This window comes from Podarcis muralis, chromosome 15 (genome assembly GCF_964188315.1).
Source record: "Podarcis muralis chromosome 15, rPodMur119.hap1.1, whole genome shotgun sequence".
Classification (NCBI taxonomy): Eukaryota; Metazoa; Chordata; class Lepidosauria; order Squamata; family Lacertidae; genus Podarcis; species Podarcis muralis.
The window spans coordinates 37,289,479-37,314,087 of NC_135669.1; the positions used below are offsets into that span (position 1 = coordinate 37,289,479).

Consider the following 24,609-nt stretch of genomic DNA (forward strand, 5'->3'; position numbering starts at 1 on the left):
CAAGGCAAGTAATTTGCGCCCCCTAACCCGTGGATTTGCGTCCCCTAACCCGTGGATTTCCCCTAACCCCAGATGTTGCACCCGGTGCGGCCGGCCCCCCCTGCACCCCCCACGCTACGCCACTGCTCTGCAGACGTCCTTTAAAACGCCATGGCTTGTCTTGACTGTGTTTGTGGAGAGCAGCAATGGTTAACGTGGCCCGTTGTCCTTTCTCCCAAGGAAAGCGCTGCAGGCTGCAGCGGGACGCCAATATGCCGTCAAGCGCAGACCAAATTGGAGGTGGCCCTGTATATGTCCCTCTGGAGCCCCGACACTGAGGCAGTGCTTGTCGCGATGTCCTGTTTCCGACATCTTTGCGAGGAAGCAGATATCAGATGTGGCGTGGACGAGGTGTCGGTTCACAACTTTTTGCCCAATTACAACACCTTTATGGAGTTTGCTTCCGTGAGCAACATGATGTCAACAGGTGAGAAGGGGGAGAGAAGGTCTCTTGTCAGTTGAGCTTGGGAAAATTGAACAAGAAAAGAGGAGGGTGGGGTGCACTTTTAGGTTGATGTTTCAAGCTGATAATTTTGCTTTAGAAATAATAAACAATTTAAAAATGATACAGTGGAACTTTGGTTTTCAAACGTAATCCTTTCTGGAAGGCTGTTGGACTCCTGAAATGTTCAAAAACCAAGGCGCGGCTTCCGATTGGCGCAGGCACCCTGGAAACAAAAGCTGACAGCAGCAACGGACGTTTGGCTTCCAAAAAACGTTTGAAAACCAGAACACTTCTGGGTTTTTGGCATTTGGGAGCCAATTTGTTCGTCAACTAAGCAGTTCAAGAGCCAAGGTTCCACTGTACATTAAATCCCATTAAGCAAAAATGTCTCTGTGAAAACTAAAGGGCAATTGCTTGTTCGAAGGCAAGCATTGATGCAGATATGTCTTGTCAGTCTTTTTTGATTAAGGATGTTTATTGGTAGAGGAAACTTCCATAAAGTTTTCAACAAAGCAACCTTTTAAAAGTTGAAAATGTACTGAATTTCTGACCACATGCCTTTAGGAAGAGCAGCTCTCCAGAAAAGAGTGATGGCGTTGCTAAGGCGAATTGAACATCCGACGGCAGGTAACACTGAGGTACATTATTTCAGTTTTCTTGGGCGAAAGTATTCCTCCTTGGCAGCCGGATAACACTAGATAAGCACTTCCTAACAAATGTTTCCATGGCAGCATTAAATTAAGGTATCAGAAAACAGATTAAATAATAAATATATACACAGAAATATGAAAACAAACCTTAAAAACATCAGATTACATGAATTCAGTGCACATTGTATAATGGCCGAGTCACACTTCATGGAAGGCATTCTTTAAAATTTTATTATTGTTGTTGTTTTGTTTCGTTTTATTAAATTTATATATCACCCCTTCATCCGATTACAGAGAGCTGGGACCAGAACACTTATTTATTTATTTATTTATTTAAGCACTTAATATCCTGCTTAATGCCATAGTCTCTAAGCTAGGTATGGTATGGTTAAAATGCTGCAATAAAGATAAAAATCAGTTTACCATAAAATCGTAAAACCTCCTTACTTGAAATGCCTGCTGGGGGAAAAGGTCTTCACCAAGTGTCATCTGGTATTTTCTAGAAGGTATTTAGAACAGTTTTTTTTCCTTTTGTTGTGTTCCAGGCTTGGGAAGCCACATATTTAAAATGGGAGACGGCTACAAATTTGATCCTCAACTTTCCGAAGGCTAAAATGGAAGATGGCCAGGTAAGGCCTTTCATAAATACCTTGCAGACCTTTTTTCCTCTGCTTCTCTTTAGCATCTAATGCACAGGAGTGGGGATCCTTTGGCCGCCTGGTTTTTGCTGAACTACTACTCCCATCAGCCCTAGCAGGCACGGCTACTGTCAGGGATGATGGGAGTTGTAGTTCAGCAGCATCTGGAGGGCCAGAGGTTCCCCATCCCTGGTCTAATGTGCTACCTTTCAGAGAATCTAGCTACAGTGGTGCCCCGCAAGACGAATGCCTCGCAAGACAAAAAACTCGCTAGACGAAAGGGTTTTTCATTTTTTGAGGTGCTTCGCAAGATGAATTTCCCTATGGGCTTGCTTTGCAAGACGAAAACGTCTTGCGAGTTCTTGCAAGTTTGTTTCCTTTTTCTTAAAGCCGCTAAGCCGTTAATAGCCGCTAAGCCGCTAATAGCCGCTAAGCCGCTAATAGCCGTGCTTCGCAAGACGAAAAAACCGCAAGACGAAGAGACTCGCGGAACGGATTAATTTCGTCTTGCGAGGCACCACTGTATATGGATGTTCTCATCTTGCTGGCCCATACAGCCAAGATCTATTGTCGTCTTCTTAATGCTCTTTCCTGGTTTGCTGACTTATAATGCTCAGGGAAAGCCAAGTAGTTGATTTTTTTTTTCTTCAAACCCGTCCCTGGTTGCCACTTCCTCAGCCATAGCACATCTTGTGCTATCCACCAAGCCATCTTTTGAGAAAGAGGTGGCAGTTTGCTTTGGGAAACCCCAGTTTGCTTTGGGAAACTGCTTTTCAATAAAATTCCTAGATCAGTTTACAGGGGAAAACAGGAAACCAGAGAAGCTAATGTTACAGTAGCACAGCAGAAGCATCTAGAAGCAAATCCCATTTCTGATGGTGCCATTGTGGGTTGGATATTATCAGAAGTCTGGTTTCAAATTTCTGCTTGGGAATGAGCTGCTTTTGAAAGCGCGAGCAAGTCTGTTTGAGCCTCGGTTCCTTTCTGTAAATGGGGACTTACGATGTCCTGGGGTCGTTTTGGTGCAATTCCCAGAAAGCACCCTGCTCCGAAAGGAATACCCAAATAACAGGTGAGCATTCTGAATTTGCATCACTGCATTTCTCTCTCTCCAACTCCCGCCATGATGTGCAACTCTTTCCAGGTCGCGGAAAGCCTCCACAAGACCATCGTCAAGAGGCGAATGTCCCATGTCAGCGGGGGAGGCTCTATAGACCTTTCGGACACAGATTCTCTGCAGGAGTGGATCAACATGACCGGCTTCCTGTGCGCGTTGGGCGGGGTGTGCCTGCAGCAGCGCAGCAGCGCCGGGTTTGCGACCTACAGTCCCCCCATGGCCCCTGTGAACGAGCGCAAAGGCTCCATGATATCCATGCTGTCGACCGAGGGCAACACGGAGACCCCCGTGAGCAAGTTCATGGACCGTTTGCTGTCGCTCATGGTCTGCACCCACGAGAAAGTGGGCCTGCAGATACGGACCAACATTAAAGATCTCATGGGCCTGGAACTGAGCCCGGCGCTTTACCCCATGCTTTTCAACAAGCTGAAGAACAACATCAGCAAGTTCTTTGACTCTCAAGGGCAGGTAAAGGGGTTTGCTTTAATGCAGAGATGGGTAGTATTTTGGGGGCTGCATTCCCCGGGGAAAGTGGTCAGGGGCTCTCTACCTACATACAGTGGAGGCTGCCAAGCCTACCCATTTCCTTCCTAACAGCCAGTCCAGAGGGTGGCCTTGGCTGTCCAGTTCCTCCTCCTCCATCCCAGCTTTGCCCTTATAGAACTCAGGAGGCTGGAGGCTGGGGGCAAAACCAGAATTAGTTGGCTCTGCCTGCCATTGGCTCTGGCTCCACTCATTGGTTGGGCTTCCCGCCTTCTGCTCCGGCAATCCCAATGGGCACCAGCCAACACTGTCTACTTTGTGATGATCTGGAGCCAAATCCAAAAGTGGGCAGTCAGATGAGGGCCACGTGTTGGTTTGTTTTTTACATTTCTGCCCTGCCCCTTTCTTCTGGGAAGTCTTGTGTAAATTAGCCAAAGTGGGAGGCCTCAAAGGTAGAGTGTAGAAGGGAAGTGATAGTTAGAAATGAGATTGGTGGAGAGGGACATCCCAGAGATGGCTGAAAGCGTCATCTGTGAGGAGCAGACACAGCTTCACACTTCTCTTTGAAGTCCAAGGCCCTGTCCCCAAATATCTTTCTGACATGCTGGAGTTGTACTGCCTGGCAGTACAAGGAAATGTTCGACTGATGCTCCCCTCCTCCCCCTCTTGATATATATTCTATTCCATCCCTTAGGCTCCTAGCATTCCCCTACTTCCATCCAATGTTAATAATCCTGCCCTAAGAAGTTTATATTGGGACGTGGGTGGCGCTGTGGGTAAAAGCCTCAGTGCCTAGGGCTTGCCGATCGAAAGGTCAGTGGTTCGAATCCCCGCGGCGGGGTGCGCTCCCGTCGTTCGGTCCCAGCGCCTGCCAACCTAGCAGTTCGAAAGCACTCTTAAGTGCAAGTAGATAAATAGGGACCGCTTACTAGCAGGAAGGTAAACGGCGTTTCCGTGTGCGGCTCTGGCTCGCCAGATGCGGCTTCGTCACGCTGGCCACGTGACCTGGAAGTGTCTCCGGACAGCGCTGGCCCCCGGCCTCTAGAGTGAGATGAGCGCACAACCCTAGAGTCTGGCAAGACTGGCCCGTACGGGCAGGGGTACCTTTACCTTTACCTTAAGAAGTTTATATTAAATGGAAATCATTTGATTTGTGAGGCGAAAGAGACCACATGGGAAAAAATGACAATGGCAACATAAAATCCATTATAAAAAAATCTAAAAATGTCCACCGCACCAAAACCAGCTGTTCCAAGAAGCTGTCCAAAGGGGGCAGCTTTTGGGGATAGTTTCATTTTTCAATGCCTGCTTTTTATGGAGGTGCTAGGGTTCAGAGTTCAGTTCAAGGTGTGATGGTAGCCTCTGCAACTCTGCCTAGGAGGCCAGTGGCGTAGGATACTTTGGTTCTTTAAGGAATTTAACGTGTGATGAGTGAGCGGTATATTGGCTACATACTTGCCTGACACTGGATGCAATCTCACCTGTTTTATTTGGCTAATCATCCAGGTTTCCCTGTGAGTATTTCAAGGGTTTTTGAACAAAGGGGGGGAATGTGTAAACAACTATTTATTTTTATCCTGCTTTTCAGACAACTATTGTCTCCAAAAAAATGACTCCAGGCAACAAAAACTAGAGACAGGCCCTGCAAACTTTAAAAGAGCAGACACAATAAAGGAAAGGGTGAGTGGAGGGAAAAGGTAGAGGAAAGGGGTCCCTTTGCAGTCCCAAGGCAACAGGTAGCTGTTGGAGGAGAGCATTTTTTTTCTGGCTGAGAGCTGGCAACCGAGCTCCCCACAGCTCCTCCTCCTTTGGGCAATGGGTGAGGCCAGGTGGGTCTCCCTTTCAACACAATCCTCTTTCTACCTGGAAGGCCCAAGCAGCCTCCCTGTTGGTCCTGCCCTCTGACCTTGGGCGGAAGCCAGAATGTGTGTTCCTTCCCAATAGCCCAATGGCTATTGTCAGTCGATTCCGGGGTGTTGGTTGAAGCAGGGAATTCCATAACCTAAATGAATACATTGGTGTGCAGCTAAAAGCAATTGGATATCTTGGTCTACTGGTTACTAGTTTCAATTGAACCCATTTATTAGAATTTAAAAAGTGTTAAATTCACCTGGCTTTTAAAAAAGTGAATACAGTATGTAAGAGATAAGTGAAGCCCCTAAAACACTTTTAGACTGGGAGTTTATGCCCAGCTTACCCCTAAATTTCAGCCCAAACACTAGTTTGCATTTTTGCACCAACATAGCTGACGGGGGCGGGGGCGTTACTTGAGGGGGTTTCTATCCAGGCAGTGAGCTGACCCAGACCTGATTAGTTTCAGCACCCAATTTCCCATAATGGGTGGCTCCCAAATTTTGCAGCATTTTAGTGAGACTAGCCAAATGTCAGTAGCTCTGGGGTATTCACAGATGTTCACAGTGCCTGTTATTAGCCCCTCCCAGCAATAGGTTTGCTTGCATTTCTGTACCACCATTCTGCCCATGCGCTCAAGGCCATGTTTTTATTTAGTACTTTTGTAGCGTGAAAAGATAAAAGAATACAACAGAATTTCCTTAGGCCGTTGGTAGTCCCAGAACCTTCTCCTTGCCTCCTGCCTTCCCCTTCAGGGCTTTTTAGCAGCCACTGGGAAGCTGTAGGAGGGATTTCCCCGGTTCAGTGCGGAATATGTCTTCTTTCAGAGGCAGCCAGAGGTAGCAAATTTGCGTGCCTGTTACTCATCGCAGATATAGAGGTCATTAAGCGAATAATTATACTTATGTCCCTTTCAGTCTATGAACTCAGCTTGGATTAGCACCACTGGGTATTACAATTTTAGTCTAGGCTTATGAGTTTCGTTGGCATGCCGGCCAGAAAACTCAAACTACAGCACAGTTTGCTTCTGTTACAGGTCTTGTTGAATGACAGCAACACCCAGTTTGTGGAGCAGACCATTGCAATTATGAAGAACCTGCTTGATAATCATACAGAAGGGAGTTCAGAACACCTGGGACAAGCCAGCATTGAGACCATGATGCTGAACCTTGTCAGGCAAGTTGTTGTTGTTGTTGTTGTTGTTGTTGTTGTTGTTGTTGTTGTTGTTGTTGTTGTTGTTGTTAATACCACTGCAGTTACTCCTATATTATGTTACCAGCCCTTTACCCTAAGGTCCCAGAATGGCTCCCAACAATTGAAACACAACATAAATATTAAAATACAGTATTGCACAATATTTAAAGCAGTTTAAAACCACTTTAAAAAGTTAGCCTATTCTTACTAGTTGCCTACAGGTGATTGAAATGGTGAGGGGCAGGACTGGGACTCCTGTGAACCCCTCCTTCCCTCACTATTGGACTCCCACTTCCATCAGCTGCCTGCCAGCCAGCATGGCCAATGGATCAGGGATGATGGGAATTGTAGTCTAAAAACCTTTGGAGGACTACAGGTGGCCCACCCTGATGTACTGGTTCTTTGGACTCCTTTGGGAGGTTGTGGACTCTCTTTCCTTGGAGGTTTCTAAGCAGAGGTTGGATGGCCCTCTGTCATGGATGCTGCAGTTGAGATTCCTGCATTCCTCCCCCAGGCTGAATTCCTCACCTGACACCACCTAGTTCAGGTACCATTTTAAGTAAGTCTTGACTCTCTATTTCTTTTTTGTCATCGTGCTCTATGGCCTATATTTTTACTGTCGTCGTAAGATGGGTCACTCCCAGCATTTAATAGAGGCCTGTGTGTTTATCAGAAAAATACCTCTCAGGCTGTTGCTGTTGTTTTGACATGTATTTGCTTTGAAGGTGTCCACCAGATGCTCGAGTCCTTAGAAGGAGATTTAACCTAAACTCAAGCTTGGGCCTGTTTTTTCACAGATACGTGCGCGTCCTGGGGAATCAGGTCCACGCTATTCAGATAAAAACTAAACTCTGTCAGCTCGTGAAGGTAATGATGGAGAGGCGTGATGATCTTTCCTTCTGTCAAGAGATGAAATTCAGGTGAGGGTTGGTGTTGCCTAAGTGAAGAATACTGTGCTAATCTTCCTGTTTTTCTTGGAAATAGTTGGTTGAGGTGGACTGTTTCTTGCCACAGTTATTATCCCTATACCTAGTTATGTCTGTGTCTATCTGTCTATCTGATGGCTATATATCAGGGGTCAGCAAACTTTTTCAGCAGGGGGCCGGTCCACCGTCCCTCAGACCTTGTGGGGGGCTGGACTATATTTTTTTGGGGGGATGAACGAATTCCTATGCCCCACAAATAACCCAGAGATGCATTTTAAATAAAAGGACACATTCTACTCATGTAAAAACACGCTGATTCCTGGACCGTCCGCGGGCCAGATTTAGAAGGCGATTGAGCCAGATCTGGCCCCCAGGCCTTAGTTTGCCTACCCATGCTATATATATTTAAAACCGAAATCAATGTGAGGTTGGCTCCAGGTTTGAGTGGGTCCTGGGCAAAATATTCTCTGATGGTTGGGCTTTCCTTTCCGTCAGCGGGCTTTGGCAGGATTACTTGGCTTTGGTGACGGAGATCCAGGTAGTGATGGTGATAGATATGCTTTGTAGGCTCCAGAGCAACACTAGGTCAGAGGCATTGTGGGAAATTGAAAGGATGACTAGATCCAACTGCCTACATAGCTCAAGGATGCCAGGTCAGGGGGGGGAAATTAAGGCAGGGGTCAACAACCCGGTAACAGTGCTGACACTGATCCTGATAAAATCGCCATAGAATTACATTTTTCATCTGAACACAAGACCATTCTCATCTATCATTTTTTGGATGGCCCTTTAGTAGCCACAATACAAGAATACCTTTGCTATTAGTGCCTGCAGCCGTTCTAGTTTCTGCCACTTGGACCAGTTTGCACAATCGCTCAAAACGATATGAAGAATGCTTGAGCCTAAATCCTCCTGTGGTAAGAGTTAGCCTCTACACCTGTTTGTTACCCGGGTGAAGAACAAACCACCTTTTGAATAAACCACAGAACCAAGGACACTATTTTCAAGTCCAGCATCCAGATTTAGAGAGCCAGCGTTTATTATAGCTATTGCAATAGAACAGCTCACTCAACTCTGTGCCAGTTGAGAAGGTCTACCCCGAGGAACTTCAAAACAAAAGCTTATATAGTAGCTCAAACACAGCAAACAAAGAGTCATAAAATGGGGACTGAGAGGTAGTGATGAAATGACAGATCTAGAGGTGGCCTTGGGTTGAGCTCTGTGTGTGTAGATGTTTGGTGGAAGGTATCTTTTTTTAGCATTTTAAAAATGCACTGCTATGTTTTTGCTTTAATTTAGTATAAATTTGTTTTTTGAATCTTCTGTAATATGCAATTTTAGGAACAAGATGGTGGAATATCTGACAGATTGGGTTATGGGAACATCCAACCAGGCAACAGATGAGGATGTGAAGTGTCTGACAAGGTGAGAGAGGCTTAAGATGCCACTTCAGAATCTCACAATGCTTATCTTTTGCAGAAACAGGACAACAGAGATTTCTCTTTGACGGGTGCTTTGTTAATAGCAAGTGGGAACTAGCTGCTGTATAGGAGTCCGTTTTCCACTCACTATAGGGTGGGGGAAAGAAAGAAAGAAAGAGCTGATCCAAGATCATAACACCTGCATATTGAATTACATGAGTGTTTGCATCACTTGGCCTAGGCTGCGGGTCCAGCCTTCCCATTTCTAGTGGCCTGTGTAAATTAGCAGAGGAGACAACAAACAAACACATTAGCAAGTAAGCACTTGGGAGTCCCAGGTTCTTCCATACTGACCTCCTGGTGGTCCTGCCTCATTATGAGATAGTTGTGTGAGGAAAGGGTCTTTTCGGGTGATGGCTTCTCATAGACACAACTCCCTGCCTACGGAGGTATGCCTGGCTGTGTCTCTGTAGTTTTAGGCCGTTGGTTAAGAAGCATCTTTTTCAGCGAGTGTTCAGGGGAGAGATCCGATTGCTACCGCTTCTGCTATTAGTAATTGTTACTCGGTGATTTATTATGTGTTTTCAAAGGATTGTGGTGTTTTTGCGCGTTCTTATCTATTTGCCTTGTAAACTGTCCTGGGGCTTGTGTCAAGGGCAGATTATGAAACATTTAAATAAAAAAACACACCCACAGGCACAATGGGGAAGATGTGACCAGTTGTTTCTGTGTAGCACGGCAAAGGGCAGGAGCAAAGCTCTGGCCCATTTTCAGAATGTGTGAAGGGGGTTGCACATTCCCCATTCTAACGATGGTCTATTTCCTGCTTTGTTCAGAGATTTGGACCAAGCAAGCATGGAAGCTGTGGTGTCTCTTCTTGCGGGACTTCCATTACAGCCTGAAGAAGGAGATGGAGTTGAATTGATGGAAGCTAAATCCCAGTTGTTCCTTAAGTAAAGGCCCTTTACCTTATTTTATTTAGTACCCGGTTGACTAAAACAGCTAGAATTTTATTACCACTTGGGCATGCTGACACAGCAGCCTTGTGGAAGGGCAGCAGGTTTTAGTCTGTAGGACATACAAGCATAACTGAATCCTGAAAGGACAGAGCTGTTATGTGGTCCAGCTTCTCAAATCCAGGAAGTAGGACATCAGCCTGTTCTGGATGGTGTTGCACTCCAATGGGAGCACGTTCGTAGCTTGGGGGTTAATCCTAGATCCAACATTGTTGTAGATGGCCCAAGTGGCCTTGCTGGGTAGAAGTTCCTGTTTCCAGCTTTGGCTGGTTCACTGGCTACTCTTCAGTGATAACTATTTTCAGAGTGGCTTCCCAGTAAAACAATAAAATTCATAGGAGGGAGAGCAGTTAAAACGACAACAGAAGGGCCAAATATAAGGTTAAAAGAAACTACAGTGGGCTTTTCCTTGTTCCAGAAAGTGATGAGATTGGAGCCAGGTGAATTTCCTTGGGGACAGAGTTCTGCAAGTGGGGCATAGTGCCTAGACACATATCCTTTTGGGAAATGTTGGTTTTGTGTAGGAGAGATGGATTCCTCATATTAGAGGGCAGGGGGAACTGTTTCTCCAGAGAGATGCAAGCCACTGTGTCTCGCTTTTAGGTACTTTACCCTGTTTATGAACCTCCTCAATGACTGCAGCGAAGTGGAAGACGAAAGCGCGCAAACAGGCGGCAGAAAACGAGGGATGTCCCGAAGGCTGGCTTCGTTACGACACTGCACAGTCCTGGCCATGTCAAACTTGCTCAACGCAAACGTGGATAGTGGCCTTATGCACTCAATAGGTAAAACAGGGGAACTTCACCGTAGCTGTGTGAAGCGCAGCAAAATGCAGGGCTTCATCGTCTAAACGTTTCTGTTGTTGTCTGCTGGCAGGGTTGGGCTATCACAAAGATCTTCAGACAAGAGCAACGTTCATGGAGGTCCTCACCAAAATTCTGCAGCAGGGCACCGAGTTTGATACCCTGGCAGAAACTGTCTTGGCAGACCGGTTCGAGAGATTGGTGGAGTTGGTCACCATGATGGGTGACCAAGGAGAGCTGCCCATTGCTATGGCTTTGGCGAATGTAGTGCCTTGTTCACAGTGGGTAAGATGCTTTTGGTTATTCTTGAATGTTCTTTAGCATTGGTGAGTGCTGGGTGCAAGCAACTCAGCAGGTCGTGTGCAACCCTCAAGGCTTGTTTGTGGCCACTGATATGAAATGTATTGTTGCTGATTAAAATTACTTGCTTCTTTTCAGGCTGCAAGGGGGAAGGTTATCACTGGAGACGCAAAATAATAGAATGAGATGCACACAAGGAATATTGTATAGTTTAAACTGGGATTTATTGCCACCAGAGCTTTACTGATAAAATATATTTCTATTTCTGAATGTAGGAAGCTGCCTTTCCCAAGTCAGACTGTTAGTCCTTCTAGCCTGGTAGCACCCACTCTGACTGGCAGCAGCTTTCCAGAGAAAGCTCTTTCCAAGTGCTGTTTCCTTATATCCTTTTTAATTGGAGAAGGAAACCCACCATCCTGACCTGGCATTGTTCTTGTTTTCCACATAGAGAATAATATTTAGGACTGGGTTTTATGTGTTTTGTTTTTGAAAGGATGAACTGGCTCGGGTCCTGGTCACCCTCTTTGACTCCAGACACTTGCTCTACCAGCTGCTTTGGAACATGTTTTCTAAAGAGGTTGAGCTGGCAGACTCGATGCAGACGCTCTTCAGGGGAAACAGTCTGGCTAGCAAAATAATGACGTTCTGTTTTAAGGTACGTTTGATCTTAATAAATTCAAAAGAGGCACAGAGAGAGAGAGAGAGAGAGAGAGAGAGAGAGAGAGAGAGAGATATGGGGTGGAAGGCTCACCCAGAACACGAAATCAGATGGATTCAAAAGATTTTCGGCGTCTAGGTGCACCATTGCAGTTGTGCTGTTGTCAGATTAAAATCACTTCAGTGCAGACTGTGTCTTAAATTCCATAGCTGTAATCCAGCAAAGTGGTTACTTGGTTAATTCATTTTTAAAGCCATCAACTCTAAAACGTGGAATTAGTTTAAACTGTGCCCTGATTTTACTAGGGCAGCACATTTAACTTTTTTTAAAGAAACAAATAAGTGCATATTCCAAGCATGCTACAGCTTTGTGGCGTAAACCTTTATGAGCTAGAGTCCGCTTCATTAGATGCATGAAGTGTGATCCTTAGTTGGCAGAGAGCTGTCCGTGGCGTGGAGCTAGGCAAAATACAAAGCAAAATATTGCAGTGCCTGAACATGATGGAGATGTCATTTTCATTGACTCTCTGAAGCCTTACTGACTTCTTAAAGCAGCGACAGCACAAAAATGCACAGCGCTCCTCTTTTTTTTTTTTTTTTAATTTGCACAAATTTGAAATCGCCAACCGGATTATTCTCTCTCTTGCAGGTTTATGGGGCAACCTACCTCCAGAAGCTTTTGGAGCCTTTATTAAGGGCAGTAATTACATCAAATGAATGGCAGCACGTCAGCTTTGAGGTGGACCCTACAAGGTTTGAATCAGGGTGGGTGGGAAGGAAGCAGAGAGGGGAGGAGGAAGTTTGCAATATTCTGCTTACTTTCCCCCTAACACACTGCAGCCCAGCCACCCTTGACTGGCAAGCCCCGTTGCTCGAGGCCCTGATCCTAACTCTAAGCAGGGAATGTAGGGTGCAGTAGAGTGGCCCTGAGCGATGCTTCACATTCAGCAACACCTGGAGGGCAAAAGGTTCCCCACAGCTGCCTCGCACCAAAGGCAGACAATGTGATAGCCTCCAAGGTGTTGTTGGACTGCAACTCCCACCAGCCCCCACTAGCGTGGATAATGGGAATTGTAGCCTAGCAATAGCTGGCAGACACCATGTTGGCTGCCCCTGCCTTATAGGGAGAGGTTGAGAGTCACAGCTGGCATATTGTAGTCACAGCGCCCATTCTGGTTTCCCTTTGGGTAGATTTGGAGCTCTCTGGATGCTTTTCCCTGCTTCCGGATCAGCAGGGAACACCGTCAACTCTCTTGTTCCCATCTCTCGTCTCATTAATCTATCATAACCTGCCTTCAAGTTACAAATATGAATCCTCAGATAACGGCCAGCTGTGCATGACTGATACGACATTACTGTTGTTCAGGGCTCGTTTATTTTATTTGTGTTCTGCTTTTTAGCTTGGCTGCCATAGCAGATTACAATTAAAATCTGGTGCAATAGAAGTAGGGATATGTTGCTCTCTCTGTGTTATGAAGACCAAGCTCCAGGCTTTTCACTGCAGACAGGAGGGGGCAAGAAATCTGCAGATGGTCTCAGACTAAAGCTGGCTGATGCTAAGGAGGCCAGCCCACAAAAGCAGCCCTTTCTGCATTTTGATGCCATCCAGATGCCAGGCTTGGGGGATAAACTTACAGCGATAGGCAGAAGGAAACAAAGCCGTAGTTTGTGCTGGAGAAATCATAGAATTGCAGAGTTGGAAGGCACCCATAGGACCACCTAGTCCAACCTGCCTGCAGTGCAGGAATATGCAACTGTCCCATACGGGGATCGAACCTGCAGCCTTGGTGTTAGCAGCACCAATAAAGTTAGGGAGCCTGGCAAAGCCTTGACAGGCCTGTCTTACAGGTTGGAATCCGCCGAAAGCCTTGATGATAACCAGCGGAGCCTTCTCCAGATGACAGAGAAATTCTTCCATGCCATTATCAACTCCTCTGCAGAGTTTCCACCTCAGCTTCGAAGCGTGTGCCATTGTCTCTATCAGGTATGCCTGAATCTGGCAACGCTAGGTTGTACATTTCGTTGGACAGTGTTGGGAAAAGGGTGGAGAGGCTGTGCCCCTCCAGACATTGTTGGACTACAACTCCCATCATCGCTGACTGCCATCATGCTGGATAGGGCTGATGGGAGTTGGGAGTCCAGCCACCTCTGGAGAAGCGCTACTTCCCCTTATCTGTGCCATGAAGGTGAGGGTCCCTTCTGTTGCAGCCTGCATTGGGCCCTATTGCCTGGGGAAAAGTTAAAGAGGCATTCTTGGTGGTTGAAGGAAGCCTCCTTATAGAAGAAAATGGGCAACTGGCTCAGAGAGATGTGAGCCACTCTCTCTTCTCCTCCAATTCTTTGTCTGTCTGTCTGATCAATGCAATGCTGTGTGGTCTGTGTTTCTTCCCCAGGTTATTGACTGACAGGGCTGATGGGCTCCCTGGCCTTGATTCAACAAGAAAGAGCCTTTTAAACCATTTCAGATCACCCTCCAAGGGCACTGCTGCTGATTTATTTATTTTTGAACTCTTGCTTTCGTTGTGTTTGCTTCTGCGGGACTAGGGAAATTCATGCACAATAAATTACATCTTGGTTGTTACCGGGGCCAACCTTTTGCCTTTGCTGAGGTTTTGATGCATCACCTACTGTTGCAGTGATTTACAGAGTTCCACCTGTGTGCTGTTATATGCACTGTGCAGGGCACATGAGTTGTGTCCGCTGTCTGTACTTGAAAGGCTGGTTAAACGCTTGAGAGATGAGCTTGCACATTGATGAGAATCTCTTTATTCTCCTGGGACTGCCCATTTGAGAATGCAGGGGTGTGTGTGTGTGTGTGTGTGTGTGTGTGTGTCATCCTCTACATGAAAAGCTTCTTGCACGTCTAAAAGCAGTAGTTCAAGGAAAAAACGCGTTGGGGACGCGGGTGGCGCTGTGGGTAAAAGCCTCAGCGCCTAGGGCTTGCCGATCGAAAGGTCGGCGGTTCGAATCCCCGCGGCGGGGTGCGCTCCCGTTGCTCGGTCCCAGCGCCTGCCAACCTAGCAGTTCGAAAGCACCCCCGGGTGCAAGTAGATAAATAGGGACCGCTTACTGGCGGGAAGGTAAACGGCGTTTCCGTGTGCTGCGCTGGCTCGCCAGATGCAGCTTTGTCACGCTGGCCACGTGACCCGGAAGTGTCTCCGGACAGCGCTGGCCCCCGGCCTCTTGAGTGAGATGGGCGCACAACCCTAGAGTCTGTCAAGACTGGCCCGTATGGGCAGGGGTACCTTTACCTTTTTACAATGGCCCTGGTAATAAACTCTAAACTTTTTTAGTAGCTTGCAAATATAAAAATTAAAATACTTGCCTGCTAAGTTGCATCCAGTGCTAGTCCTAGATCCATTGAAATAAATGGATGCTAACTTAGGCACATTTATTTCAATCGGTCTCCTCCGAGTAGGAACTAGATGGATACAGACCTCTTTTACTATGCTGGCTGAAATGCTAGACGCTAGGCAGGGTGGTTAAAAAAAATATTCTTTTACCAAACAATGTGATAGAGGAGAGAGAGAGAGAGCTTTGCATCTTCTATGACCAGTGTAGAAACCAAGAAAACTGGCGGAGGAGAAATGAAGGGATCCCATCTCTTCTCTGCCAGCTCATACACTCACCTGCATGGAATTCCTGGTTACCTAGAGCGAGCAGGTGAGTTGTTCAATGCAAGGAGGGTTTAGGTTTGTTCCCCCTCCCCTTGGGTGGTGAATTTAGTTGTGCATTCTAAGGCAGTCCTGTTTCAGGCAGCATCACACAATATTTCTGAACTGGATGGAGCCCTGACAAAGAGGAAGGAAGAGAAGCAGGCTTGATAAAGGAGTAAATCTGGCTTTTGCACTGAGTGGTAGGGAGCCTTTTTCTGGGGACCTGTGCCAGTGGTGGGTGGGGCCAGAGGCAAAAGTGGGTGGGGCAGGAGATGGTGGCTCTTGCCTTTTGCACAGTAGCCTGCATTCCAGCTATGAGCAAGCAAGAAGCACTGTATCACAGTTCAAGGTCACACTTAAGGGCGTGGGGCAAAGCTGGTGAGGGAGGGCGTGTGTGGCCTAGGGAGAGTCCCAAGTGCCTGAAGGGATGCATTCAGTCCCTGGGCCTGGTGTTCCTCACTCCTGCAAGCAGCTGTTGAGTTTCTGCATAGGAGAGGTGGCAGGAAGGGTCATAAAAGAAGATGGAGGTCCGTCTGAAGCAACGTAGTCCTTTCTGCTTTGCTGGGCAGGAATAATCGGTTTGCCTCCAAACATCTTCCTCTCTTACCATCTGTTCTCTTTCCCCAAAGCTTTGCAGTATCAGCAATATTAGTTAACTTGCTCCTCTTCCCGTCCAACTGAGAAGCCAATTCTGTAGGGACAGCAATGAAATGAGATTGATGTTTGTATCCCTGTTCTTTACATTAAAGCTGCTCAGGAGGAATGAAGCTCCTTTTAGAGAAGGATCATGGTGAAATCCTTCCCAAGAGCTTTCCCTCTGGAAATGACAACTAACTGAGTGGGGAAATAGGTGTGACTGCTTCTCACTGTCACTCAGCATGAAATTCCCAGGGTTAGGGAAGAGCGTTCTGTGATTATGTCCACACCTCTCATTTACTGGAGACGTGTCACATGTGGGCCTTGCAAAGTAACGGAAGGGAACTTGGCCCAAATGCCCTTGCTTGCTAGTCTCGTTCTTTGGGTATAGAACGTAGGTGCTCTCCTTTGCCAAGTAAAAACCGGTTCTGTCCAGCCCCCAATAGAACAGTGTGCAGGACAATAGCTGAGTCTGCAGCTTCTGTTTCAGATGCAGACCTGCAGCCAAATCTATGAGCGTGCAATGAATTTTGTTAATGGAGTTTATGGTGTAGTGACTGTAAAGTTCGAGATGCTATGGAAAGTATTAAGCATTCAAGGTTACTTCTCCATTGGGGAGAGGCTGTTAGAGAACTGCTGTGAAGATGATTCAGTTTCTCCCTTATTTAATGGATCGATTATCTACTTACTTACATCCTCACGAGGCATAAACAATATTTTCCCTAAAGGTTGCGTTGTGGGATCTGTGGTACCTGGTGTTGTAAATAACTTTATCGGTAGTGACTGAGCACATTCTGAATCAGTTCATACTGAGGTTTGGGCCTGGCTTGTGTTAAATTTGCTGCCAGCCTTCCCCGCCAGTTGTTCTCTTCCCCTCCCCCCAGAAAACTTGCTCTTGTGTAAAGGGGGAGCTGATAATGTGGGGGGTTGACCAGAGACCCAAAGAGGCCTCTACGCATCGTCTTTAAAACCTGGATGCTGCTGTGCATGCACTGAAGAATCGTTTTCTTCCGGGGGGAAGGGGATTTGCAGTTTCCTCTGCCTAACTGATGGAATTGGAGGCATCCTAGGCAGGAAATTATGCTCCAGCTCATGATTGGGAGGATCCAAGCCGTCAGGGTGAGGTCCACAGGCTTCTCTTCCCAGCCACTCATCCCCCTACGTTTCTCCCAAGTGTACGCATGCATGGAAATAGGGGAGAACTGCCAAAGCGAGGGCCAAGAGCAAGCTCCTCAAATGACTCTGTTAACTGGGCTGCATTTGCTATTCTAGATGAAAAGCAGTGAAGATCTGTGTGTCGGTTTTAAGGCAAGGACATGCATTACCCTGAGGCCGGGTTTCCTCTCCACCCCACCCCACCCTCTGCCCCAGATATGCCATCTGCTTGACCCAGTGGTGGCCAAACTTGGCCCTCCAGCTGTTTTGGGACTACAGTTCCCATCATCCCAGACTACTGGTCCTGTTAGCCAGGGATTATGGGAGTTGTAGTCCAAAAACAGCTGGAGGGCCAAGTTTGGCCATCACTGGTTAACCCTTACAAGTTGTTCCTGTCCTATTCTCCTTGGATAGGAGGAAACCCTGATGCAACTTCCTCTGGCAACTCAGTGCTGCATGTGCGTGGGGAGAGGCTTCCTTAATTACAGCCGATTCCTACCAGAAGCTGGTTGGGCTTCTGATCTCACTGGGTGGCTGCTAACTTGAAACATGTATGTTCCAGCCTCTGGTGGGAGAAAACAGATTGTTTCCTGTGGCTGGCTTGGCACTTTGTCTCAATAGGCTTGCCAGTCCATTGCAGGAGTCCTGGATCCCAAGTTCTGAGAAGGGAAGGGGAACACAATTGTTCCCTTATCTCTGGAGTTGGGGAGCGTGTATATACACCCACACCACTTAATTTTTTTAAAAAAAATCCTCTAAATGTACACAAATCATTGTCAATGTATGCAAATAGAAGCATTTTTTTAAACAACAAAAGCTACCTAACTAAATTACATGCAACCTGTATTTTTATATTATATTGGAAGATGCCCAGAGTGGGTGGGGTGACCCAGTCAGATGGGCATGGTATAAGTAATTAATTATTATTCTAGTAATGCATAGGTTTGCTTATCTCCCTCCCTCCCCCCCATGTGAATAAGAGACCAATTATCCCAGGGACCCAGACCTTCCAGACCAATTTTGTCATGAGGGACTAGTAAATACCTCGAGAATACTTTGCTTGGTTTCTAAAAGGGCAGAGAGTTTAATCATTAATGTTTCATTTGCTTTGCCTGCTAGGCAGCAGGTGCACCATGTCACAGACTCATGTGTGGGGTAAGGATAGAATGAATTATACAGCTGCAGTTCTTGGGGTAACGGGTGACCTGGAATATCCTGCAAGCATTGCTGGATAAGGGTGTTTAGCCTGTGCCCAATGCATGAGTGGATTGGGAGAAGCTGACCTGCCACAGTTGCCAAATATTTACTCAGCTGAAGCAGATGCACATATTTCTTCTAAAGCCTGAACTGGTCAAATAAGGTTGCGAAGTTTCCCTCTGTTTATTGCAAAAGGTTTTGTGTGGGTAGCGGGGAGAAAAGAAGCACTACTTCAATCCTTTGCAAGAATGGGGACCTGAATATTTTTATCTTTGGTGTCATATTCTACATGGTATACTTAAAAAAAAAAAAGTTCATATATGGGCTTGGTGTTGATTTTTTTAAAAAACCATTTACAAGTTCTGGTACAGTGCTGATTATGCATCTAACTTCGGGACTGGGAAGAATTGATTTGGACCCTCTCAAAGCATATATTCTGGACAATACATGCAATAACACACAACAGATTAGCAAATAAATACTCTTTAAAAATTCTCAACCTAGCCAGAAATAGTAGAAATGATTGGAACCCGACATTTGCTTGCTTTCGTATTTGTGGACAAATTGTGGTCACCCACATGAAACATAAACTCCATCCAACATGAGTGTGTAATTTCATTTTCTGTTCTGTTTTTGTTACATTTGATCGTGTAATTTTGTGTACCGGTGGACATTGGGGGTTTCTTTTGTTGCTGTGTATGTGGTTGGTGCTGTGACTTGTTTGTGCTCATCTCTGTTCTGTAGGCAACTTGCCACTCTCTCCTGAATAAAGCTACCGTAAAAGAAAAAAAGGAAAACAAAAAATCAGTAAGTTTTGGAGAAGTTTTATTAGCCATTTCTTTCAAAGCACACAGAACACCCCTTTTCTTGATTTCTGTTATTTTGCTCTCTCTGTTCCAAAAGCTCTCCACTTTCAAGCCTCTACTTGACTTTCATTGTAAAAATCATTCTACTAATTCTGGCACCAAAGAGCTTTCATTTCAATTAACACTGGACTTTGAAGTCACATCTGTTGTTGTTTTTTTACGAAAAAAATAAAAATAAATCTTGAATGTGCCTCTTTCAATTTTGGAAGGGAACCTCTGCAGCTCTGCATCATCATTCTGATGAACCTCTCTTTGTCGTCACTTGCAATGCTAAATAAGAAGGGGAAAGTCAGAAAATAAGGGCGAGGCATATGTGTGCACTGGTATTTGCAGGGACCTCCAGGAAAAAAAAGAAGGCATTCCTCAAGAGAAGTAGGTGGACCTTTCTGATGAGAACTGGAAACAACACCAGTTAGTAGGTAGCATTAAAGTATGAGCAACAGCAAGCAAGGAAGTAGATGTGGATTGCAAGATGCATGAGGCTCTTCATTCAATTACTATATGCATGATGGGCTGAGTTAAGTGTATGCCCTTGGCAACCCTCTTTTTATGAAAACAACTTCCAAAACTGGCCGGGATGGGGAGAATGCCCCAATAACATACTCTAAATATTTCAGTTGTTCACCTATACCAGGTTAGGGTGGAGTAAAATACGTGTACACAAATGGATTGGCCTTACTTTCTAACTTTCCCTCCAAAGTGTGAAAGAGAAGTGAACCCGGGAACCTTAACGAAAGATGCTGGGTGTCCTTTGGGTGTCCTTTGTGTCGGACTTTCCAAAAGTGTTTCCTAACCAAAATGCTACTATGGGGGGGGGGGGGCACACACGGATAGCGGGTTCAGTATTTTATCTACTTTGCTCATGTTTTTGTTTTTAACACACGAGACTTTCTTGATGCTTAATGACATTTGGCCTTTGCCTACCTTGCAGAGGACAAATCTCTTCGGGTGACTTTCTGTTCAGTTAGAACTTTTTTAAAAAAAAATGGGTGGTGTTGACTGGTCCACAAGATGGGAGCAGACTGTTTACTTCCACTTGCTATGAGGGTGGAAGATGAATTTGTGTTTTCCTCCATGGATGTGCTTCTTCTCTTCTAATCTTGCCCGCTGCACAATGACAGAACTTCAGGGCTCTTACTCCAATTGGATTTCTGTGGGGGGGTTTTTCCTGGGTGCTCCTGCCCGTCTCAAAGATGAAATGGGCACTGGCCCAACTCTCTCGGCCTGTTCTGACATGTTCTGTGGCTGCAGCCATGCGCACAACTTGCTCGAAGACACCTGCCATGTCTTGAGGCATTGTTCCCTCTGCAACCACCCTTCTCATAAACCACTAATTCAAGTGCCACTCCAGGAGACTATCTATATAAAATGCTGGATTGGCAGTCTGGTATATGTGGGATTTGGGACCCAGCAGCTACCATCTGCAGGTTGCTAATATGAACAGCTTTTGGGAAAATACCCGGTTCTTAGAAACCAGTATCCATTTTAAGGATCTCGTGCCAGTTCTTTTGTCCTTCCCTTTAAAGAACAACACAGTGTTCTGAGTTAAATTAGTCATTGAAATTCCAAGTGTCCTGCAATTGTTAATGTCTAGTGTTGTATAGCCAATTTATCTTGGCTTTGCTTATTCTACGAATTGGCATGAATTGGCCTGTGTGTGTGTTCAGTAGCCTTGCTGAACCTCAGCAGTTCTGGGCCTCGCCAGTGCCTCAGTGGGAGACTGGGCAGCACTCAGGTATTCCTCCTTGAGTCTCATTGTAGGAGGAAAGCGGGATATGTATGGATATGAATGTGTTTGTTATTATTATGCGCTGGGGAATTGTGATTGCAGCTGGCTTGGCCTGCTCACCTTCCCTCTTGAGTTTGCCTAATGTCCTTGTGTTGGATGGCAGATTTGGGGTTTCACACCCAAGATCCTTTGCAGATGGGCATTGTCTGTGTGCACATATGGGCCAGCATGATTCTGAACCTCCTCGCCACCCACCCCAGGACGAGCTACCTAGAAATCAGTATTGTGAACTGTGATCCAATCTTTGGCGAGCTCCAAGAGGTCGTACTCATTCACGCTCCAGCAAATTGTGGTTCGTTAGGGTAGCCCTGTTACATCTAAACCAGAACGTTCAAAGATTACAGGCAGAAAAGCATATGAACAATTTAATTCTGGACTTTTTTTTCCCCTTTAGAGGAAATAAGCAGTGTTCTGCATGTTGCCCCCAGAGTTAATTTTGCAAACACTCCATTACTTTCTCACATGCAACATACACAACAGGAGTGCTTTTTGCAATTTCTTGGCAGAGACTGGTCCAGTTCACACAATACGTTAAGCCGTGGTTTAAAACAAACCATGGTTTATTGTGAATGCGTGCTGCTCTGGTGCACATGCTTTGTTTCCGGCCCCCACCTCCCAAGCAGTCCCCAAGTGGCAACCTCATGATTTGTTTGCAAAGAGACAAACGGGAACCTGGGTTCAGACAGCCCAGTAAACTTGTTCATCCAGTGGTGTGGCAGGAGAGGCAGAGGAGTGCTGTGGGAACTTAAGAGCAATGTTAAAACAATGGTTTAATGCAGTGTTCCCCAAACTTGGGTCTCCAGCTGTTTTTGGACTACAATTCCCATCATCCCTGACCACTGGTCCAGCTAACCAGGGATGGTGGGAGTTGTAGTCCAAAAACAGCTGGAGACCCTAGTTTGGGAAACACTGGTTTAATGTGACACGTGAATCAGGAATTTAATGAATGGGCTATTTCTATTCATGACTTTTATTTATATATTATTACATTTATATACCACCATTCCGCTAAAGAGCTCAAGGTGGTATGCCTACTCCTGCCCCACTCTTTTTTATCCTCATGGCAGCCTAATGAGGGAGGTTAGGCTGAGAGGTGACTGGGCGCAGGTCACGCAGTGAATTTCTTGGCTAAGTGGGAACTGGGCCTCTTTTCTTCCTGGTCCTAGTCAGGCTTTCTAACCTCTACACCTTGCTGACTTCCCTGTTTTGTTGAGAGTTCCTTGCTGATGGGTGTACTGAAGCAAAACTTTTCTTTTTCTTTTTGGTTTTTTTTATAGTTTGATAAATGAGCATTTTGGTTTCATTGGCAAAGTTGTCATTCCACACCTCAAGGTTTGTGCATAAACTTTTCAGGTACAAAGAAACTCTTGCCTTCCTTTTAAATTAGCATACTGCAAAATGGCTTTTTAGTTTTTGGCCTTGCTCATATGGATTTGCTCATACATGGGCTTCACCACAAGACAGAATGTGAATATGTTTGTGTGAGAGAGAGCAGGGTGGGGGGAATCATGCTGTAAAATTGTGCCTTGTCTGTACTATTATCAGTAACTCTTTTCTTCTTCCTTAACTTCTAATAATGATCTGACCTGTTTAACGAGAGAGGTCCGGTTTGGCACCCTATTCTGTTTATCCTGTACAGTAACACATGTGGAAGGTTTGGCAACGAATAGGGAGCTGAAAAGGCCTCTCATTTTTCTTTTCCGTACTCATTCCGGCCCTTCATTTAAGTTTTGTCCTTATCAAACTCCCAACTTGTGCTATTTAGGTTGTCAGCCAGCGGTTCCCTCAGAACAGCATTGGAGCTGTTGGGAGTGCCATGTTCCTGAGGTTCATCAACCCTGCCATCGTCTCGCCATATGAGGCTGGGATATTGGATAAGAAGCCGCCGCCAAGAATTGAAAGGGGCTTGAAGTTAATGTCAAAGGTAAAGAACTGCAATTCTTGCACATGTGTGGCGTTTTTGGGTCTTTGAGTGAGGTGCAGAGTGAAACAGTTGGCAAATTATTGCTGTGAGGGGTTTGAAATGGACCTAAGGCGCACGTGGAAAGCTTTGGCCCTCTGCTTAATTTTGTGCGGCCCTTTGCATGACTTCCAAAGCCCTCTGCAAGTTCAGACCTCTGGCGAGAGTGACGCATCCCTCTCCTGGAAGCCTGATCCACCCATCACTGGCTTCAGCACTTCCCACTGACAGTATACAGCACATTACCCTGGCAGGACTGTGGTATTCCATAGGAATAAAAGGTTGCCTGCCCCAGATTGAGTTTTTGTTTGTTTGTTTCGTGGGTTGGGGGGGGGGGAGCGTTCAAAAAAGTCACCCCTTCTTACAGCCTGCTAGTATAGCATATGTTGTTCATTTATTTATGTAAAGCATTTGTGATCTGCTTTTGGAGAACCATGCTCCACAAAGTGGCCCTTTGTCCTCTGGACTAGACCAGAGCCTGCCTGCAAATGTTCAGTCGTCTTGGATTAAAACGAATCCCTTGTATGCAGAAATAACGTCTAGAAGAGAACGCTTGCCACGGCACAGCTTGCCACGGCACGATTGGTTGCTTCACCAGTTCTTTTTATTAACCTAGGTACTGCAGAGCATTGCCAACCACGTCTTGTTTACAAAGGAGGAGCACATGCGGCCTTTTAATGACTTTGTGAAGAGCAACTTTGATGCAGCACGAAGGTAAAGTAGTTGCAATGCTTAGTTTAAAAGAGAGCTTTGCCCTTATAAGTCTGTAAAGGCCAAGAGGGGTCGGATCTGCAGGCTCTGTTAGTTGGAAAGGCCAGAGGCAAATAGTGTGGTCCAGAGCAAGCAAGCATGCATGCATGCATGCATAAATTAATAAATTAATATATATATTTTTATTTGTATCCCACCCTCCCTGGCCAAAGCCAGGCTCAGAGCAGCTAACATCATGTAAATAAGACAATATGTGTAATACAGTATACAATATGCAAATAAAATAACATTCAACATTCATTAAAATAATATAGAATAATATTAAATATCAGCATTTCAAGATTAAACAGAAATCCACTCTGAACAGTTGCAATAAGTGATTTCTAAACTCCAATAAAACAACAGCAAGTCACAGTGCACAATACAAAACGAGAAGCAGAGACTGGAGGCACAGCTTCCTTATGAGGGCCAGGGGGTGGGGCAAGGCAGGTGGAAAGAGGCCTTGCCTGTCTCTCCAGCATGGGCTAGGTTTCCAGAGGGTGCAGTCAAACAGGCCAGAGGCTGGCAAATGGCTAAATCCAAGTATGGCAACCGTTAAGTCCCAAGGACCAGAGACAGGAGAAGTGATCCAGCATAGGCAGATCAGGCAGGCGCAGACCATGCATGGAACTGGTCCACAAAATCTTTCAGCTTTAAGGGGATTGGACTAATTCATGGAAGAGGATAGCCATGATATCTGGGCTTACTCAGTTCAGAGGCAGTGCACCCCTGAGTACAAGATGCTGGGAAGCAGCAAGGTGGAGTGGGTGCCTCTCACCTTCTTGCCGTACTCGTGGGCTTCCTGGAGGCATCTGGTTGTCCACTGGGTGAAACAGGATGCTGGGCTGGTCAGATCTTTGTGGTTCCAGCACAGCTGCTCTTTTTCTTTCTTTCTAAAAATACATTGGGGGTGGGAAGTGCGGGGTGGTTAGCTCATATCACGTTTGCCTTTACTCTCGTAGCAAAACAGATCTCCCAGAAATAAAAGAGGCAGAAATGTGCAGAGATCAATGTCAGCGTTGCATACATTGTGGATTCCAAGAATATTCCTTTTGCTGTT

The 24,609-nt window shown here is 45.9% G+C and overlaps 1 protein-coding gene across 5 annotated transcripts in view; it reads left to right on the plus strand.

The window, feature by feature from the left end:
- Positions 1 to 24,609, plus strand: part of NF1 (neurofibromin 1) — a 163,420-nt gene that overhangs the window by 36,091 nt on the left and 102,720 nt on the right. For 3 of the 5 annotated variants that reach the window (XM_077919457.1, XM_028707813.2, XM_077919456.1), the window contains 16 exons: positions 220 to 466; positions 1,049 to 1,122; positions 1,680 to 1,763; positions 2,917 to 3,357; positions 6,260 to 6,399; positions 7,215 to 7,337; positions 8,685 to 8,768; positions 9,601 to 9,717; positions 10,384 to 10,565; positions 10,657 to 10,868; positions 11,377 to 11,538; positions 12,190 to 12,293; positions 13,389 to 13,524; positions 18,929 to 18,991; positions 22,605 to 22,763; positions 23,416 to 23,513. In XM_077919457.1, the coding sequence (XP_077775583.1) occupies positions 220 to 466; positions 1,049 to 1,122; positions 1,680 to 1,763; positions 2,917 to 3,357; positions 6,260 to 6,399; positions 7,215 to 7,337; positions 8,685 to 8,768; positions 9,601 to 9,717; positions 10,384 to 10,565; positions 10,657 to 10,868; positions 11,377 to 11,538; positions 12,190 to 12,293; positions 13,389 to 13,524; positions 18,929 to 18,991; positions 22,605 to 22,763; positions 23,416 to 23,513 (2,426 nt within the window). Of the gene's footprint in view, positions 1 to 219; positions 467 to 1,048; positions 1,123 to 1,679; positions 1,764 to 2,916; positions 3,358 to 4,960; positions 5,051 to 6,259; positions 6,400 to 7,214; positions 7,338 to 8,684; positions 8,769 to 9,600; positions 9,718 to 10,383; positions 10,566 to 10,656; positions 10,869 to 11,376; positions 11,539 to 12,189; positions 12,294 to 13,388; positions 13,525 to 18,928; positions 18,992 to 22,604; positions 22,764 to 23,415; positions 23,514 to 24,609 lie in introns of those variants that run through there. The other 2 variants (XM_077919455.1, XM_077919458.1) reach the window with 2 other exon arrangements.